Raw genomic sequence first — 21,230 nt, 5'->3', positions numbered from 1 at the left:
TTGCCATTGTTGCGTTGATACATTGCGCATAAATAAATATTCACTTTGTACTTTACAACAAAAACATGAGAGTCTCAAAGGCGAGATTAAGGACAGAATAGCAAAGCTTCACTGTAACGATAACATGACTGGAAGAACAAAGCTCGGATTATAACACCATCTGTACAGGTATTAAAAAAAATTAAGTATCAAAAAAGGTAGAAAAAAAAATTCTACAGCAATAGGGGGGGGGGGGGTTCCTGTCTTGTCAACTATTGTCATAAAGCGGCAGCGGTCGCCCTCATGGTGCCTGCAGGCAACAGGTCGCCCCAAAGGACAACAGATCCTGCGGGCCTGTTCTAAAAATGGCGCTGATGAGTTTTGTCTATTTTTGTGCGCCGCTATTCTAAAAGACAAAGAAGCTATTTTGTTGTAAATCATATTTGCATTGGGCTGAATAAACAATACAAGCAGTGGAGGTTAAAATATGAATCAGTACATGACTCAAGCATATCGCTCATGACGACAAGATAGCAGGCAGCACAACACTGAGGTGATTTGCCCCCCCATCCCCTCCGCCCACCAAATCATTTGAACAACTTATGTCCCAAGCGTTGACTTTCACGTTCATTTTAAAAAGGTCGCTAACCCCCTGTCATCGAGCGTGCTAACCGCATTGACCATCACATTTTTTCGCTCGGATTTGTTCACGTTTGACAGTGAGAAGTCAATTGACTTCCAATGAACTCCTGATTGTTGTTGGGCATTGTCCCCCCCCCCCCCCCCCCTCTTAAAAAAATATCTTGCTTTATTAGTCTGTGAGTTTGTTTTCATATGGATTGAAGGCAACATGTTTGACTGGGTTCAATAAGAATATTAACAAGAATGAATAATACTGCGGGTGATTTCCATCAAGTGGCCTTTCAACTTATGAGTTGCTGTGAAGGAAAGGAGACTTTTGTGGGTGCACACAGAAGCAGGCCCATGCGCGGCAAAAGGTTCAGGATTCCTTTACGACTTTCGGGACAATCCGTGTTTGATCCAGAAATAAAAATTCTTTGATGGACAAATTCGAATCAGCTCATGTATTTATCTTTTGAAACACGACTTTTGAAGCTATGCAATTTCAATCAACCGCAGCCAAAGAACAAGTGTGACAAATTTGACTTTGCGAGGGTTCATTTCTTAACCACCGTCAGGTTCAGACTTTTTTTTTTTTTTGCGCAAGATAAAAACATAGTAGCAATGGAAACATCAACAATGACAGAGAATTTTTTTTAATGTAAAAAGCTGGAAAAAAATCTTATACGTACAGCCCCTTGTTGTTTTTGTTTCACTCATTGTACACAACATCGAGATTTTTTTTTTGGTCTCCCAAAAGTACAGAGAATCATGCAAATGTACAACTTTCTTTTATGTAGCATACTATTACAAGCTTTCTCTGCTCTTAATCTGTTATATATTACGGCATTTAAATCCCGCCCTCCCCCCCAAAATAAAAATAAAACCAAATAATTGCAGATCAGAAATACATGTTTTAAAATGAATTAAAAGAAGAAACACAACAACATATCCAGAGCTCAGGCTGAGTATAAAACATCCACAGAAGTATTTTTTTTCTTTGTGTGCGTGTGTGTGTGTGTGTAAAATTAACCTATTTCACAGCTCCTTTAAGTCCTTGTGTCCTTCTTTGGAAACCAAACCCTAAATACAAATACTGTACATGGATATCTTTACGAAAGAGTAAAGCAGTCTCTTTTTAAATCCCGGAAAAAAAAAAAAACATTTGGCATGGGCAGTTCCATGATCAATCTTACTTAAATCGGGCCTGTGTGGAATTTAAATGCTCTTCTGCTCCAAAAACTATCGCCGTAAATTGAACAGTAGAAACACATTTGAGGCGTTGATAATGTCTGACATTCGCGTACTGTAAATTACCCGTCCATATGGCACCTGGAAAGAAGCCTGTTCAATTCAACCATTTGTTTTCTTCCCCGCCACGAAGTGCTTGGCAAATTAGGAGGGACGCGTGGGAAGTGTTTTCACTGTCAAGTGTGACAAGTGGCCAAGAAATCAGTCAAGCCATTTGCCTGAACTTCGAGATACAACATCAGAGCAATGCAGCAAAAAAATAATAAAAAAAGATTTGCATTTGACTGGAATGCATTAAACTATCCCCCCCCCCCCTTAATAGATAGTTAAAAAAAAGTCAACAAACGGATGGGAGATGAAATCACTTCCTGTCAGGTCTAATTAATATCTGTCTCCAAGGAAAAAAGCACAGTAAAAGCTTCTTTCGGGCTTTCAAGCTGGGCTGCTTTTTATTCATTTAAAGCAGCGTCAGCCGGCCGGACTGAGCTTATATGTGCACTCTAACGCATCGTTGCCTCTCCTCAAAACCAAAAAAATAAATAAAAAATCATATTATCAGGCTAAAGGTGCCTGAAAGGGTAAAATATAAATTCTGTGTGCTTGTACAGTGCGATTAATTTCCACGATTGACGCCGGGATTTCAATGATGAAAAACGCGATATTTGCCGACGCTCTCCGAAGCCTCACGTGAGCGAATGCGCGGGTTTTTCATGCAAAAGAATCGCAGCCTTTTCAACATCATGACAAATGAATAAGCTGCGTCGCTCGGTCAATTCTTTGATTGTGGAAATCATTGCGCAGGAAAACACATTTCACAGTTTAGCGGTGGACAAATCCGTTCCGTCGTGATTACGAATTTCACATTTGGATTCAAACAGAAAAGTCATTCAAGTAACCTCAGCAACATGTGACGTGTTCGATTGGCAGCACAAATAAAATCAAAGTCTACTCCTTTAAAGTTTTTTTTTGGGGGGGGGCAGTCAAACACACCTCTCAGTTGATGAACCATTGTTTTCAAATCACAGTAACTTTTTTTTCCCACATTCTAGATCAAACTCAAGGCCCGGGGGCCAAATCTGGCCCGCCACATCATTTTATGTGGCCCGCGAAAGCAGCTCAAACATGTCAACTTCCATGATCTTTTCTAAAATGTCTATCAAAATTTCAACTTCTCATATGTAATGAATAAGAGTAGAGATATTGGAAGCATTTTCTTGTGACCAAAACCCTCATGATCGTAACTCAAACAAGAGTTGAATCAACAGTTATTCTTAACTCCTTCATATGGTTTCTGTCATATCGACCCTCCAAGTTAAACGGTAACTAAAAATGTGGCCCGCGCCATAAATGAGTTTGACACCCCTGTCGTAGATCAAGAGTGTGAACATTTGCCGTGAAATGCTAAAGCGGGCGTGGTTGAAAACATTCAAGAAGAAATTTTGACCAAATCAAGAACCAAACGGAGATACTGTACACAGAAAGCTTTACACGTATGCTCACGGTTAAAGCTATGTATGCCAAGCGTACCGCCTAACTCAGACTTACAATCAACATGTGGTAAGCGGGGAAGTGCCACGAATATATTTTATATATTATATTTGTCTAGAAAGACCTGAATTTAGAAATGCCTCTCTAACATCTTTCATTTTCAGCGTAGCCCTCAATACAAATGCGAGGCAAGGATCACTTGAGTTTTCACATTGGAGGGTAAGGAAAAAAATAAATACATATATGTAAAAGTTTCACAGCAGTTTAGGTAGGCAGCTTGGAAAATCCCAATCTGATCGTTGCGATGGAAAAGGCCAAGGGAAGAAAAATACTTTGGGTACATCAACAAGATCATGGCTGTGTCGTCGCAGGAGGCACTGGGCTACGTTAGAATAATTACAAGTCGTGATGTGTTTTCTGGAAAATAACGAGGAGTAATACCGCCGTTGTTTGTGCATTCACCCGTGTCTATCGTGACGTGGAAGGAATTATACATCGGCAAATATTTCATGAAATCACGAGTATTCATTCAAATCCATTTCGGCATCGACGATAAAATCTGACAAAGCATACCGACACCCGCTTACACCGACCACTGTGTACTACACACATGCACATGCGTGCACACAAACACACACACGCGCACGCATGCGCACACTTAAGCCATAAGGTGCAAGCGAACATGCCTGCCGAAAAAAGAAAAAAGAAAAAGATAAAGAAATAAAATAACTACAACTAATAGGACTTGTTGGCCATACGTTGAAACAGAGGTCATACTACTTTTGCAACGGATTTGGAATGCGTTTTGAACTAAACTTGGTCTTCCGGACGTCCTTCACATTCATGAGCACTAAAATCTAAGATGGGATCTTTTTGCGCCGTTTATTGGAGCATACAATTTTTTAAATTGGAAAAAAGGTTGTGGTGAAGCGCCACATTTCTGGCAATGGTTTCATCTGTGGTGACGCTTGATAGAGGTTCCACTTTACACTGGCAGTTATTTTTCTTGTGTGGATCCTGCTGTTATCATGTAAATACATCCGCCCCATCTGTTATCTCGCGGTAAGCCATCATTTGACTCCATCAAACGTGATCACCATATCAAAACCTTCCCTCGGATCAACACGATATCATATTCGCCTGTGGCGGGTTCCCAAAGACTAATAACATGGCACTGAGTAAATACTGTCGAAAAGATCACAAAATGTGGCCGCGCAAATATTACGAGACTGCACAGTTAGCTTTGGCTCCCTGTGCAGAGAAACCAAATCTGCAGTTCGGATCATCCAAAAACGGCGCTACCATGAAGTGTTTAAATTAAAAAACAAAAAAACAAAACGGAGTGAGTTGTTATTCCAGGTATCCCAGGCACAGTTGCACTGTTCGTGCTGATACTCGATACACTTGAGCATGCCAAAAAATAAAAAATAAAAGGCCTAACTGCGTCCAATGTGTTTCTTCCCTTCCAGAAGTTTCTGCCAGCCCAGAAAAGGGCACTATAAACCCAGATGTAAACAAACTCTTTTCCTCCCGATGCTTAAAACTGGTGGTCCCCCAGTCAAAGCTTCTGCTGCGCTGACACGCCCTTCCAGTAATCCAGGATGTCGTGGAGGTCCTCGCCTTTCGCGAACTGCACCTTTTTTCGAAGGGCGTTGCCGGCCGTAACGTAACAGGCCTCGTCGCGCTGGCCTTTGCGGTAGGGACGAAAGCGCTCCCAGATCCTCAATGTGCTCTCTGAGGAGTACTCCGGACTGGAGGAGTAGCCAGAGTAACTGGAATGGTGGCGAGCTGGCGAAAGCTGGGAGTAGGACGCCGCATCCTTGCGGGAGCGGGACAGTGGCTTCAGGAAGGAAACCCTCTGGGCTGGGGAACCCTGATGGGAGCCGTCGTAGTAAAGAGCTGGGACAGAGTGGCGGTGCTCTGAGCAGTGGTAGTCTTGCTGCACCTCCAACTGCTGCTGCTGCTGTTGTTGTTGTTGTTGATGATGGTAGTGATGTGGATTTTGGTTTTCTTGATGTTGGGCACCAACACCACCACCGTCGCAACCACCGCCACCCCCTCCCGCGCAGCTCATACTCCCCGCCAACGGCAGTCTTTCCAGGGGTTCCCCGCAGCCCACAGGACTGGCGCGATCTTGGTACTGCTGTTGTTGGTTGCAGGCGTCCGGACTCCTCGGCTCTGGAACATCCAGGCTATAGACACGAGCCCCTCCGCGATCCCTTTCCCGTCCCGCAGATCCACAAGAGGCGGTGCTGCTCTGTTTCTTGACAGAATTTACGATCACCACGGCCGCATCTGCGCTCATTTGCCGCTGAACGGGGCGCACGGCATTGGCTGGCGGAGGCGGCCTGTAGGGAGGGGAAACGACGAATCCACCGCCGCTGATCCCCGGGCGCTCGGAAAGCGGGGTATTCAACGCCGGGAGCGGCAAAGGGGGCGGAGGTGGAATTTTGTTCACTTGGCATGATTCGGGCATCCCTTGAGAAAGTGTGATCAAACCACGAGTAAGAGCGGAGGTGCCGTTTGGGGGCGGGGGGGTCGGGTTGGTGGACGGCGCAGGATTGGAAGAGGAGCCCGAAGCCGCGACGGCCGCCGCATCCAGTTTCAGCGCGTCGATGCAATTATTTATGATCTGGTTGACTTTATCCACCTCCATGGCGATTGTCGAGATCTCGGAAGCGGAGCCGTGCCCGTCGTCATCCGAGTCATCCCCGACATCGGTGCCATCATCGTCCCTTAAATCCTCCCCCCTCATGCCCCCGTGCCCGCTCTCTCCCCCGTGCCTCTCCATCCCCGCCCCACCACTTCTGATATCCATGTAATTTCCTTTTCCCGTCATGGCCTCTGAGAAGGCGGCGGACATTTTTTCAACTTGGGGAATCGAGGAAAGTCTCGAGGAGCTGGCGTTTGCCGAGTGGAGCATTCCAGAACTCGAGGATGTCGACATGGGAAGCTTGCCCCCGTGGTGGTGGTGATATTGGTGGTGTTCCCTGGAGTGCTCCTGAAGCTTGTGCACCGCCGCCGGATCTTTGGCAACTGCCGCCGCCACCTCGGGCCCGTAACGCATTTCCAGTATGGTTTTCTTCACGCATATGGACTTCTTTTTCTCATCGCGCATGCGTTTCTTACGTAAACAGTAGTAGACCAAGCCCAAAACGATGAGCATGCCAAATAGGCAACCCACAATGGTCATGATGTAATGCGTGGTGGTTGACGGCGTGGGGAGGATGTTGCTCGCGTTTTGAGAACGCGTGGCAAATTGGAGGCACGTGTGGTTATATCGTTGGGAGTTACGGATGGACGCCACGCAGAAGGTGTAATTGGTGTGCGGATTGAGCTTGTTGAGGGTGATCATCTCCTTCTTGTTCTTGAGAGTCATAACGTCGGACACGTACGTGTGGTTGTACTGTGTCAGGATGTACATTTTGCTGAAGGGCCTCGGGATCTGTACGAGGAGAGAAGCTGAGGACAAGGACACCTGATGGAGCTTGATGCTGGGAATGAAACTGTTTTCTGCGGAGGTGGAGGCGTTGGGCTGGTGGTAAGGTCCCGCGCCGCCAAACATCTCCGGACCGATTCCGGACGGGCCATCCAGGTCTGGCGGGAGGGACGTCATTCCAGGAATCATCACTCCATCTCTGCAGTGGGAGTGCAAGATGTTTTTGGCATTTCGACCGGCGTGACCGGCAGCGATGGGGCTGAGTAAGGGAAAGCCAAACATCTCCCGCGGCGTCTCACACTGGAGGCGATCGTAGGTGTGCGTTACGTTGTTGAAGGATTCCAGCCAGGTAAGGAAGCTGTAAAGATCACAGCCGCAATGGAACGGATTTGCGGCCAGTTCACAAACCATGAGGCGATTGAGGACGGTGAATGTCGACGGATCAATCCGGGAAAGTTTGTTGGATGACAGATCAATGCTGCTAAGGCCAGGGCACTCCCAGAATGCATTGCTGGCAATAACCTCAATGAGGTTGTGCTGGAGGAAAAGACACTGCATGCGGCCGAGCCCCCTCATCATCCCCTCCGTTAGGTTGGTCAGCTTGTTGTAGCCCAGTTGAAGAACCTACGAAACAAAAAATAAATAAAATAAATCATCAATAAACGCCCAAATGCGTGACCGTATTTCGGTGTGCCCGATCACCTGTAGGTTGGCCTGTCCCGAAAAGGCTCCGTCTTCGATGTAGCCGATTTCATTCTTGGTGAGGTTCAAATCCGTGAGGTTGGTAAAGCGGTACATGGAGTTTAAGTGCACCGCTTTCAGCTTGTTCTCATTGAGTCTCAAGTCATGAACGGTGTTGTTGATGTGCTGCGGAATCGTCTCATACGGCGGCTGGTTCTGACTACAGATAGCCAGCCACACATAACCTTTGTCCCCTTCAATGAGCCAGCAGTCCCCGTTGACCACGCCGGGAAAGCGGGTGGCAATTAGGAGGGAGGAGAGAATCACAACCAAACCCGAGGCGGTGGAAAAACGCTGCATGATGGAGATGAAAGCGGGGACGTGAAGTGTAATCAAGTGGAGAAATGCAAGGGCAGGCGCAAAAAGAGGGGCGTGTTTGTCGGAGAAAAGAAAGTAGCAAAAGGTGTCTGGGAAGGAGCGCGGCAGAGGAGGAGGGTCCGTGTCGGGTATAGAAGAGGGGGGGGGGGGGGTGTGCGGGGAGGGGTGGGGGACTTCTAATGCCAGTCACAGCTTTAGGGCTATCATGGTTGATTAGCAGGTCACCCGGGTTATGCCATCTCTTTTTAGGCTGCGGTGAGGGGAGTCACAGTTTGTCTTCATGCTCAGGATCTCAGCTCTGTGGGCACAATATAGACAAAAAGCACATACATGATACAGAGAGGGGGCGGGGGTAATATACATAATGACTTAATTTGAAAAGAATTGTAATCCAAATGGCTTTGCCGACGCGACGGAGGTTATGTCTGTAGCCGTTTATTTTTGAGCCAACATGCAAAGCCACAAAGAAAGTGGACTTTGATGCGGAGGAAAAATGTCAGCCAAGGGATTTCGACACAGCCGTGTAGCTATTAATAACATTCAAGACGGTCAAAATTCAGTCATTGATTTTTGCAGGTGACAAAAAGCTTCTGCCTTGAAGTTGTTCTTCAATAATTCCTGCATTGTGATATTGGAGTAAACACATTAATACGGAAGAATGCAATAACCTTGCCCTGATCTAATTACAACAAATATGATACATCTGCCTGTTTTGCGACTGGTGCAGAATGTTTTCCTCATTACGGTTGTTTATGACAACCTTTTACTGCATCCCTCCTCCCTCGCCCCCTCCCTTTCCCGCTTACATCCAATGCAATGAGGTCATTTCGGCTTTGTTTGGCATCCGCAACGTTCCCCTGCCAATTGCACCTCGGGCCACAGAGCAAAGAACTCTGTGGCATCGTCTCCCCTCAGACATTCTTTGTCTTCTGGCGAAAGGCGCGCGCTCTCTCCTTCCCATCCGCATTTCATTTGAATAGCAGTCAAGTGTTTACATAAGTCGAGGATTAGCAGCCTGTTGCGTCATGATATAAATTGCCCACTTGCTAGTTGAATGGCTTTGGGAAGCATCCTTCATCTGACATATATTATACACTCATGGTCCTCCCGCTCCTATATAGTTCCTCCAATAAAGCTTTTGCATGTGGAACGCTTCACCTAACACACTTTCATGTTCCATCACTTTCATCCCACATTCCTTTACTGGCTTGTTAATTTCCTTTATCATCACATAAAATGCCCTTCTGGCTTTCACTCTGTGGAACTTCCTTTTTGGGGTTTTTTTTTGTTTTTGTTTTAGTTTTTTTATTATCTTTGTGCTCCAAATTTTGACGCAACGGAGAATTGAACTCCTTCATGTCTATTCTAGTTCACGCTCCCTTGAGGTGCCGATCGTCCTCCATCATCACTTCCGACTGCAGGAAATTGTGATAGCAAAAAAAAAAAAAAGGGAAGTTGTCGATTCCGTTAAAATATTAATCCACATGCTCCATTGTGGCAATGACAAAAAAAAAAAGGAAATAAACAGTCAAACTTCAGTAGGTCATGAGAGAAATACACATTTCCTATTTAAATTCTCCACTTCCCTTTCGGTTCAATGAAACATCTATGATCCGGGAATTTCTAGCTAGGGGTGGACATTGTAATGAATTATTTGATAAAGAAATTGGGCATACTGTGTGGAATTTAGTGTGTGTGAAGCACATTTTGGTCTGCTTGCCTCGTGTATATTTGGACACAGTCTGCCATTTTAATTGTGTGAGGTTTATTTCAGGCTTGATCTAATTTGCTGGCCCACATAGAAGTCAGAAGGTTCACATTGGGGAGGCAAGAAGTACCGCACGGTTTGGGGATGCGATTGCATAATTAGGAATATGGGGCAAAGACATCACCGGGGAAATAACACTCACATCATTGATCTTTTTTTAGCAAGTATCAAAGTATCGTGGGACACAAGTTCAATATGTTTTCCTTCACAGCTGGAGAAGCTGGAAAACTACCGGTAGGGCCAAAATCGTTTGTTTTTGGCAGATTTTGTGGACTTTGTTTCTTGACTTCTAAGGAGGTCACGGTGGCCAAAGTGGTTCAAATCTTGGACGAGATGAACAGATGGTACACACGGATAGCTCACTGGCACAATTCCTTAAAAAAACCCTTTATAGACCAAGTGAGAACAGCCGGTGCTTCAATTTTCTCAAAAGCCGACAGCGCGTCTTATCATCCAATCCGCCTTACATATGGATCAATATTTTGATGTCTTGGACGTAGCATTTTAAATATTGTGTAAAGCGCTCTATAAATAAAGCTGTATTATATTGTATTCCCTTTAGCATAGCTCTATCTAGTGGATGCACAGCGTAACCTCAGCAACTATTGTATTGTCTCTACCATGCGCCTTAAAATGCGGTCCGCCCTACATATGAAAACAGTTTTCAAATAGGTCACTGATTTAAGGTGTGCCTTATACTCCGAAGCGCCTTATAGTGCGGAAAATACGGTACGGGTAGTTGTCAGCCCAAATATATATTCCCTCTGCAGTATTTTTCACCTTTGCAGCAACATGTAACGGGATTTCTTTCTTGGCACAAATCGGTTCACTCGTGGTTGCGTAATTCTTTTATCACACAAACCGTGAAACAGCAATGACATCAATACGTCTTGGCAATTGAAAAGTGCCTTCTCAGATATCCCCGCTGTACGGTCTACGCACCGCTGAGCTTGAAGAAAGCAACCTATTTGTGCTGCACAGAAGAAATCATCTTGGTGGGTCGTAGGTGAGGTGATTGAAGCATTCGCGTGCAATTATTTGCCTGATGGAAGGCGCTTGAGTGTAAACATTCGGGCGACCGGGGTTGAGCACGAAAGTGTTATGTCGCCGTTAAAGTGGTGCTCGTAATCAATTCTTGCTCAACAAATGCGATTTTGCTTGTTATTTAAATAATAAAATTGTATTTAAATGAAATAATAAGTGTCGTTTGAGATCAATTATTTAAATGTGACAGAAGAACATAAACAAGTCAGAAACTCAAAATAACACTGCAGTATATTAAATCTACAGAGGACAAATATTTAGATACCAGCATAAATTAAGTTACTTTTTTTTTTTTTAAGAGAGTGCCTGCTCAATTATCATGAGATTGTACCCAATATTGTGAACGGTGAGCATAAAGATTGCAGATCGGTCTTCTCATTGCACACTTGCCTCACAGCTCAATAGTCCCTTTTATCGATCGTCACACATACTGTACAATTAGCATTGCCAATGAAGACTTCTGCCAATCATATCGAACGTTTGTTCGGCGTTCGCATCAAATCAGCGCTCGCCTTCCGCTTCGTTAGCCTCACTGATGACATTCTCCTGCCCGCATAATAATGAGGCCCTTCGGAAATTGACTGTGACAGGTGTTGAAATTGGAACGTGTCCATATGCTGTCTATTCTATCAGCGTGTCCGCTCGAGCAGGGCCGCCCATCAGCCCAAATGCAAACTGTATTTATAGCAACCATCTTGTCCTTAGCCGCCATATAAGACGCTGTCACCTTGAGTCGAGGCAACTGAGAATCAAATTGGATGTGCTTGTCAAAATGCCACATCAAAACAAAAGGGAGATTTGAGTGGTTGAAACGGAAAATTTTGCATCTTTCCACTGGAATCACCGTCACAATAATTGGGGTTTTTTTTTCTTCTTCTTCTCAATGGCTTCCTGAAAGAGTAACAAATGAAACTTGATGGACTAAACTTGGTAGAGTCATTATGATTGGTGTCAGCACAGGATTTTTTGAGGGGGGCAGGACAGCTCTGGGCGTCAGATATTAATTTTAGCATCCTCCATCTGGTTTTACACCGTAGCGATTGACTTTCACTTGCTTCATCGAGGGAAACTATGAAAACGGAGAACAGCAAAATCAACAGTAGCACATGTAGCAAAAAAAAAAAAAAAAGATAAACAACAGCATCATATTTTTACCAAAGTCGCTTTGTAATTTGTATTCTGATCAAATGCAACAGAATAATCTCACTGCGATGACAGAAATACGGCTTTGTGAAGGATTCCAGCTCTTTTTGTCGAGAGCCAGCTCATTTGGCTCAGCTCATTTAGTTAGGAGTCACTTCTCATTGCCCCTCCAATCGCTCTTCAGCAAGTTCCACTTAGAGTTCATCCAGTTTAGCCACGTCCAATGATTGGTAAACCTGAACTCTAATATTTGTGATAGGCAGAATATGTTGCGTTATCCGAGCACTTGAATGTCATAACGTTGAGGCAGCGACTAAAGGATCGTATTTTCATCTCATTTTCTATTGTGGTTACAGCTCCAAAATGCCATTTGCACGTTTTATGCACAACATACTGAGCCGCTGATTGATCGCCCCTTAAAACATTGACCATATGGTGTGTTTTAGCGACCATGTGTCCATGTCGTTTTTGCAATTTCAACACTGCTGTGTCTTAAACATACAGCGCAAATTAGAAATAAATAAGACTGGCCTGCCCCTGATTGCGACAGTGGAGGTGAAACGCCGTCGATTTGGGTGCGACCATCCTTCTGGTGCACCCTCTTTGGCCAACGAGGGCAGTACAAACGCAGAAGAAAGTAGCACTTTGTATTCAGTATTTGCTCTTCCTCTCTTCCCCAGAAGTCTCCCGCTCGATGCACCCTCTTGTACTTTTCCTTTTTCGACAAGTCCCCATCGAAGTCCTGCCCCTCGACTTTCTCCACTTTCTCCGCAGCTCTCCTCCACCTCCCTGAGCTTCCCTTCCGTCCATCTGTCCCTTGTATTGTTGTTCCTCTCCACTCTGCCGTGGTGCGTGCCAGCTCCCCGGATAGCACGGAGTGCAGTGGAGACAAGTTGAGGTTGTGAGCAAAGCCCTCTTTTCCTTTTCACTTGACACGGTGCTTCCAGATGAAACCAACACGGCCACAGACAGATGAGGCTCCTCTGAGAGTCTCACCGCAGGAAGAAGTGCGCTAAAAGCAGCAGCACTACCACTCAGGGAGTAGGCACTGCTGGACAAATCGTTGCTTACTTCTTTAAGCCTGGCCAAGCTTCAATGTACCTATTTGATGCTCTTAAAAGTCCCTCTTGCAGTCGCCGTACGTACTGTGCTTTCATTAACGCCGACCTGCGCATAGATTAGCATTTTGACCGCCTCACCTTGATTCACATCGCTCAGTCGGTGTGAGGAGGCCATAAATAAATAAGATGGATACATAAATAAATGAGCGAGATGAGAACAGAAAAGCTCAAGTAAATGCGGGGGCAGGAAAAAGGGCAGCGCTGGCGAGGTGTTGGTTTGTCGTCCCCTTTTCGCAGAACGCGTCCGGTCGCTGCATGGCAAATCAGTTTGAAAGCGTCACGTTTTTCATGAAGGGGAAGTGGGTGGGAAGTTTTGTTTTCTACGCAGTTAATTAGTAGCATTACATGCACACCCCGGAAAATAACCCATTGAATTGTATTCATTTTGTTATTTGCCATATTGTTCATGTCAGAACTGCTGCTAGGCAAAAGCTGGCGACAAACAAACATTAATATTCCGCTCCCCCCCACACACACACTTCTGTTACCAGTTCAATCAGCTGTACAGACTGCTACAGTTGCAAAATCTGAAGAACTGTGCGTCCCAGGTGATACAAGAGGGCACTTCAATTAAGGAATATGATGGGACCAAAAGTGTCACCATTACCTTTCACCAGTTTGATCGGTAATTCCTCTTCGTTGTCATAATAAATTGAGAAGGTCTTTTCTTATTTTAAGCATGTCTCGCAGGCAGGCAGACAGACAAACAGCTAGCTAGCTATCTATCTAGCTAGCTATCTATCTAGCTAGCTAGCTGCTATTCAGCTAGCTAGCTAGCTCGCTAGCTGAATAGCAAGCTAGATAGATAGAATGATAGATAGCAAGCACATGGTCCTCTTCACTCGCCGTTTTCTTTTCTTTAATGTCCGATACCAATCTCTGTCGTTGCCCATGCATGACATCATATCCAAATGCCAAGATAAAAAGAATGCACTGAAGCGTGACAGAGTCACAGCGAAATGGGCCGGAGGTCTATGACTAAATGGAGACGAGCCCTTAACCTCCCCCCTCAAACAAGCTATCACCCGTAGTACGCCCCCCTGTCAATAGCATTGTCTCCGGAATGAAAGCGGGCGTTGCGCAAGGCGGGGTGACGCGGATCAAGGGTGACGCTGCACATCCCAAAGCTTATCGTATGTTTAAAAAGGCTGAAGGGGTGAAGCTCAAGAGTCAGTCATGGCAACCAGGTGGACAGTTTGTTTGTCTTTTTTTCTTTTGCTCAAAGCTAGTTCTTAATGCAGAGAAAAATAATTGGACATGCTTGGACAAAGGCCTCTCAGGGACAAGGGGAGGGCAAAAAGGGTTGAATGGTGATTGCAACCACAAGATAACATCGGGGAAATGTCATCGATGTCATCAATAAAGAAACATCAAGGGGCTATTCAGAGCGTGGCTCGCAGACCGCAAGCAGCCCCCGGGCCACCGGTTTCCCCACCCCCTATCCTACATGATGTTTCAACATAAGCCCCCGAGCTGACAAATCATTGCAGAAAGAAATATTCATCAACTCCACACATCCCCACAGTTGCCTTTTGTGAGTGGCCCAACAAGTTAGTTCAGGCCACATTGAGGTCTTGGAATGACCTCCACGCTTACATCACAGACCTGCAGCTGACGGAATTTCGCATTGGATGAAGCAAAGCTCCAATCAGACAGGATTTACTTCACCGAGGGGATGCTTTTGAAATTGCATTCACTCATCTGGTTTTAATCCAATAGAAGTAAATATTGTGCATCATGTTCTTCATCGGTAATACACTATCAATTATACTGTCGAGAGTTAAAAAAAAAAAGAACGACTGTGCTACAGTTTGTCATTTTACATTCACAACGTAAACTACAAATCAAACATCAAAAGCAGGAAGAGTCAAAAGAGCTGACAAGTTGTGTTTGTGTTTGGCTCATGTCGACGAGTTATCTGCATTGAACACTCTCGTAAATTCTGGTGTATTAAAGTGTAGTTGCAATGTGCTTCATTGTTCGGTCCAATGTTCGTTTGGGGGGGGGGTTGCACATAATTGTAAGCCAAAGCTTTCTGATGATGTGAAATTGTTATTCTGCCATGCGCATTGTTTTCATTTGAAGAAATTAATTGGTATTACTGAAGAGAAATGTAAAGAGCGGGCCGCACACCAGCAGGGTAATATCAACACTAATGAATACCAGGAATAAAATATTTATAAACACACACACACACACACACACATACACACAAATTATCGACGCAACTTTTTTTCCAGAACATTTGTGTGTGTGTGCGTGTGTGGAAGAATTTGTTTATGCATTGTTAAATAGTAATTGAAATGAACAATTGCTGATTGGAGGTTGTGAAAGTAATGAGATGAAATTACATTATCTGTAAAACTATAATGGTGCCAGATCACCAAAGATATTTATTGTGGTGCGAATAAAAATAATAATTCTAATAATTTACAGTCTTCACATCCATGTAGCCAATAAGCACACGCACGCACACACGCACGCGCGCACGGACCGACCGCATTACCGTGCGCACACATTGTTTTACATTTAAAAGTCCCGAGCAAATGATCCCGTGGGTGAAGCTGTGCCGTGGATCAAAGCGCTATCCAATGCGTTTGTCTCCATCGTTACTGTATATGCTGCCTACCCGCTTTCACCGGATCCTGCCATAGCAACAAGGCCGGAGGCCCGAAGAGCACCATTTCTTCTTGATCACAGACGTATGGAATCCGACAATGGGTAAAACATATATATATATATATGCAGGCGGTACATATGAAACAGAGACAGAAGTAGTATGTTTTTAGTGGTAGTATGTTAGAGTGTTTCAGCCTCTGCGCGGGTCTGATATAATCCAGTATACAATATACAGAGTGTCCCTACTTTCTGATTATGTTCAAATGACATTAAGGACACGATGTCTTCCGTTGATGTAACATAATTCAATCAAGAGGAACAAATAATTAAAAGCGTGCGTCTCTCGGATCAAGAAACACAAAAGGGGGTGGAGTCTGATGTGATGCGAGATCAGAGGTTAGGCGACGACTCCATGATGGGGTTTACAGTCAGGTTAAGGTACGAGTCCCATGGGGGCTTCGCGGCATTAAAATGAGGAAGACTTATTTTAGAAACAATGAAGCCGTTTTGTTCTGATGGCTTAGTTAAATCCAGCCTTGAAGGCTTAGCTCGTTCATAAAACAAAAAAGAAAAAAACGTCAGCTCATTATACTGAATGTATAATGTCCTCCTTGCATATAATTCAATGTCTTTTTATCCACCACAAAGATTGACTCAACATAAACTCATTTTGTCTGCCGGATCATCACATGATTATCAGAAAAGATCGAGTGGAATAAACGGGGAACAATGTGAAGGCTTCGTATATTTCATTTTCATTTCAATGGACTGACCTAGCTTTATAAATTTACACACGAGCCAATCTCCGTGGGCATTCATTCACCCTGCCTCGGTGCTTGTTTCCGTTCTTCTTTTGGAGTCGGTTGGTTGGCAAATCGGCTCATTTGCATGTGATCGCCAACAACTGGACTCAAACGTGGAGCAAAAGTTTGCCAGTCGCAAAAACAAACACATTTTTGCACGTGCGCAACTGAACGAACTATTTCCTCACACTGTCTTAAAAGTTTCGAAGGGGGGGGGCAAAATGTTTGGGCACGTTCGCATGCTGCTGTAACCATTTAGAGTTTGTCGGGCACGCTTTGGCTACAAAGACAACATGGTCGAGACGTCATTGTTCTTCATACCATCCGCATTCACAGGGTGTCATGAAAAAACGCACACATCCTGTATACCAACCTTGCCCAACACACGTGATAAAAGTAGGAACAAATCAAAGTAACGTTTAGCTGAGCTTAATTCACTCGATAATGCCTTTTTTTCTTTTGCTTTCATCACATTTATCTCAGACACTGATTGAATAGCCAATAGCCAATCAGAGTGACGTCCTCTTGTCTTCCACCAATTGACAGCTCATTCATTCAGATCGTACCAAAGAAGCATGACAACGTCGGTCGTCTTCAGTTCACCTACCATGCACGTTGATGGAATGTGGAAGGGAGCCAAAGTACCCAGAGAAAACCCGCACAAATATAAAGTTGATCGATTTGAGCGCAAAACCAAAGTACAGTGACCCCTCGCTACTTCGCGGTTCGTTTATCGCGGGTTCAGTGCATCGCGGATTTTTCAAACATATTAAAAAATATATACTGTATATATTTTTTAAAATTTATTTTATTTTATTTTTACATATACATGGAGTACAGTACTGTATATGTTGCTCTATGTGACTCGCTGTTGTTTTCTTGCTTCTCGTGGACCATTTGCGGGCTTAAAAAAAAAAGTTTCCTCTTTATGTTAATTGAACGCTACTTCGCAGATTTTTATTTATCGCTGGTGGTTTTGGTCCCCATTAACCGCAAAAAACGAGGGATTACTGTAAATTCATTGACCACTCATAATAGGAATTGGATATAACAATCTATAAGCTACATGTTCTGCAAGAAAAACACCCAGGGCCATGATTACATTACGCCCTGTTTATATTAATTGGCTTTATCACCCCCCCCCCCCAAAAAAATGCAGTCAACAGTGGATTCAGGCACTAAGTCATGTCTAATAATAATAATGAAGTGGACTGTTTGGGGCCCCAGATGCTCCTCACTGGGCAGGCAGCCTGCGGCTCCAAACATCAGCGCATCACAGCGTGGGTCAAGTGAAGCCCGACACTGCTTGAGACAACTCAGTGACACATGCTGACACATGGCGTGAGTGCGTGTCTCCGCGCGTCGCTGACATCTTGCCGAGCCGTCCCGGCTTATTTTCCTTGTGACGCTAAGATTTCGGGTAGATGGCCTAAATTTTCAATCATCTGATTTGAAACGATTGCCTCAGACCTCTCGTGAAGTCAAGCTTCCGTGCTCCCAAACTAATTTTATACGCACGTGCATGGTTGACGTCGACTTGAAATTGAATATGTGAGCCCCTTATCTGTGATTTTGTTGCTATCAAAAATAAAAAAATATATATTTTCCACCGCTAAACTAGGTCACCGTCTGGCTCCAGGCGTGAATAGATTGAAAGAAATGGGCAGAAGCAGGGGAAGAAGACAAAGAGCTATTGAAGAAATTATGTCATATCATACAATCGCTTGATAAAGGAATGAGGAGATGAACAGATACAAGGCAGTATTGGAGGTTTTTTTTCTGGAGTGTGGTGTAACCTTCTGTTATAAAAGAGCTGCTCGCGTGGTATTAAAAATGATTTTTTAATATTTTTTTTTACGTGACATGGACATGACGTCTGTTAAGGAAAATTAACGTCAACTGTAGACGACCTTGTTCTTGCCATAAATTGTAACATGTTGGTAAATATTGTTTCAAAATTGCGTTTGAGCAAATAAAAGGGTTTATAGTACTCCAATAGATGTCTGTTCCCATCTGAAGTATTTACAAAAATACGGAGCACCCCCCCCCCCCCCCCCCGCCGTTCTGAATATCGATTGATGCAGCACGTGGAAGAGTTTTAACAAGCGCCGGTAGCAGTTTGGGTTGGGAAACTGTCACATGCTTATTAAATCTCAGCAACAGGGAGTGTGGGTAACTACAGGGAAAAAGAAAAAAAAGAGAGCGCGCAATAAGACCAAAGAGAGCAGTTTGGTCACGGGTCAAGAACATTCTCCCTCATCAGCTCAGAGGCTGCAACACCAAAGTGAGAAAAAAAAACTCTTAAAAGGTAAAGGAGTTAAAGCAAGTTAAGAGCTGAAGAGCAAAAAAAATAAAAAAGATGCGAGGAGGATGAAATGTAGGCTCCTGTAGGTAGAGGAGAGAGGAAAAGCCTTAAAGAGAAAAAGTGATGAAATGAAACGGGAGGAAATAGAGGTTGGGGAGCATGGGCGGATAAAGAGCGAGAGAGAGAGAGAGAGAGAGAGAGAGAGAGAGAGAGAGAGAGAAATGGCGGAGAGATTTAAACATGTAATTCGAGAAGGCGGGTACCAAAGGAAGCGAGACTCTAAAAATGCGACGAGGAGGATGTATATGCAAAGTCACGATCGAATTTGGGCCAGTCCGCGAGCTCCCGGTCGATGGAGATCGACGTAATAGGCACCCGTGGTTTAATTGAAAGCGTACATATTAGAAGATGAGATTTGTTGTCATATTGCAAAGCAAGGTAAAAGTCACCATCTCCGATCTTTGTCTTTCTTCCCCTCATCATTGTCTCTGAAAATACAGTCACCTTACTGTTGTTTGTCTGTGGGTGGCTTGAAAGGCTGCTAGCTCGCTGACAATTCCCTCTCTATTTATAGTTTATGAACCTCCACTACTAATATCCGACGTGCTCTCTTACCGAAACACATTTACGCAAGTCTCATAAACTCGAGATGATCTTCACTTCGAATGTCCAGGAGGTATAATTACTTTTCGCCTTGCATTGTATTGTTGACAGCCAACTATTCCCCAAGTGGCTCATTAAAATTGCTTCCTCCACCCGGGTTGAACCGCATAATATCGCATTCTTTTTGTAGTTGAGGGAAGCTTGTGATTTCTTTTTCGGGTCAGAGCTGATGTGACAGCAGAAGGAGCCAACACGTTGTGCCTTCATTGGTTCAAGTAACCGCATTTGGACAACAGACCCGGCAATAAAAACAACAACAAAAAAATAAAAAATGCAGACTGGTGTCAAACTCAAGGCCCCGGGGGCTAGATCTGGCCCGCCATATCATTTTGTGCGGCCCGCGAGAGCAAATCAAGCATGTCAATTTCTCCACGATGCTTGCTGAAGTCTCAACCCAAATTTAAAATTGTCATATGTAATCCATCATCACATCGAGATATTGCAAGCATTATCTCGCTTTATTTACTAAACATTATTCTTGGCTTCTGATTTCAAAACTTAAAAAGTTATGCACCAATTTGGTGTGGAGGTGATCAAACATTTATACGGTTTCCCAAAATTCACAGTCATCATGGCCCGCTCAAGGAAACCATCACTACAATGTGGCCCGCTACAAAAAAAAAAAAAAAAACGGAGTTTGACACCCCTGCCATATAGGCACATCTTTTTGGATGCATATTCGAAGTCTATTCCCGGGACACAACGACGCTCGATTTCAATGAGATTCCCTCCAGTGGAATGTTGAGTAATGCGCGGTTGTGTATGCCAACTGCCCGACGGCATCAGTGTTGAGATGAGACTTGCCAACACTTGAGCTTCTTCACAAGAATTATCATCACTCCACAACCCCCCCCCCCCCATCACTCACAACCTCCAGCTTCACACACACACACACACACACACACGCACGCACGCAGACACTTGCACAGCTCTCGATCTTACTCACTGCGCTCCAGTTATCTCTCCATTTTTTGTTTTTATCCTACTCACACTTGATTCCCTCTCTGTCTCGCCAATGCCCTTCTACGACTTCCATTCCTAAATCAGCCCTAATTGATGGTGCTCACCAGCTTGTCTTTTTCGCCACTATATCTCCTTCTCTTCATTGCGGGTGCTCCAGCACCCATTTATCTGCCACTCGGAAGCCCTCGCGGGCTGATGTAAGAAGCCTGACATCGAGTGTCATTACAGAATTAAAGCTGTTGTTGCGCGGCAAAAAGCACACGCGCACATTTTTGATTCGGGATGTGACGACTTTGCACCAAATCTTCGCTGCTAATCGACAAGTCGGATGGGGAAAATGATCGCGGGGCATTTTCTGCATTACTTTCACCAGCTTCGGGGATTATTTTTGTGGATGCATGCAACTTTTTTTCTTTGAGGAGCCAATAAATGATTTCATTTGAGGAGCAAATGACACATTTTGAGGAGCATTTTTGGCAGCTTAATCTCATTTTTTTTGTTTGTTTGTTTTAAATTGTGTATGTCGACAAACAATATTTTTTCACTTAATACATTTCACTGCAGGAATTTAAATAAATAAATTTAAATGTCATATCTACGGGAAAATATATATACAAGGTTGGTGAGGTCTGCTAAATTGAGGGACAATCCATTCATGTACCAACTAATCAAATTTGGACATCTTAGATGAAGGCGCAACCATTTTATGACCATTACCGAGCACAGCGTTCCGACCTATTTAAAGAGAAAGAAGAGGTGCAAGATGAAGGGAAGCCTCGACGGCGGCGATGTAGAAAGCAAAGAGCTGATGAAATTCAAGCCGCACACGGAGACGAAGCCGTAAACTTAATGGAAGATGCGTGTCAGTGCTCCGTCTAATGTGCGGCCTCAGGTCCGCGAACACAAACTTGTACCATCAAATATGGATTGAGGAGCATGTGTGCAGCATATACAATTTGCATAT

General features: G+C 44.3%; 1 protein-coding gene across 1 annotated transcript in view; it reads right to left on the bottom strand.

Moving 5' to 3' along the window:
- Positions 1-1,497: 1,497 nt before the first annotated feature.
- Positions 1,498-21,230, bottom strand: part of elfn2b (extracellular leucine-rich repeat and fibronectin type III domain containing 2b) — a 41,539-nt gene continuing 21,806 nt past the window's right edge. The window contains exons 3-4 of the mRNA XM_086133878.1: positions 7,481-8,135; positions 1,498-7,402 (exon numbers count right to left, since the gene is read on the bottom strand). Coding sequence (XP_085990004.1) covers positions 4,898-7,402; positions 7,481-7,819 — 2,844 coding nt within the window. The 5' untranslated portion in view covers positions 7,820-8,135 and the 3' untranslated portion in view covers positions 1,498-4,897. The remainder of the gene's footprint in view (positions 7,403-7,480; positions 8,136-21,230) is intronic.

Source organism: Hippocampus guttulatus, chromosome 16 (genome assembly GCF_054856545.1).
Source record: "Hippocampus guttulatus isolate MCC_2025c chromosome 16, RoL_Hgut_1.0, whole genome shotgun sequence".
Classification (NCBI taxonomy): Eukaryota; Metazoa; Chordata; class Actinopteri; order Syngnathiformes; family Syngnathidae; genus Hippocampus; species Hippocampus guttulatus.
Note: the sequence above shows the minus strand (reverse complement) of the source record. Positions and strands in the feature narration are given on the sequence as shown.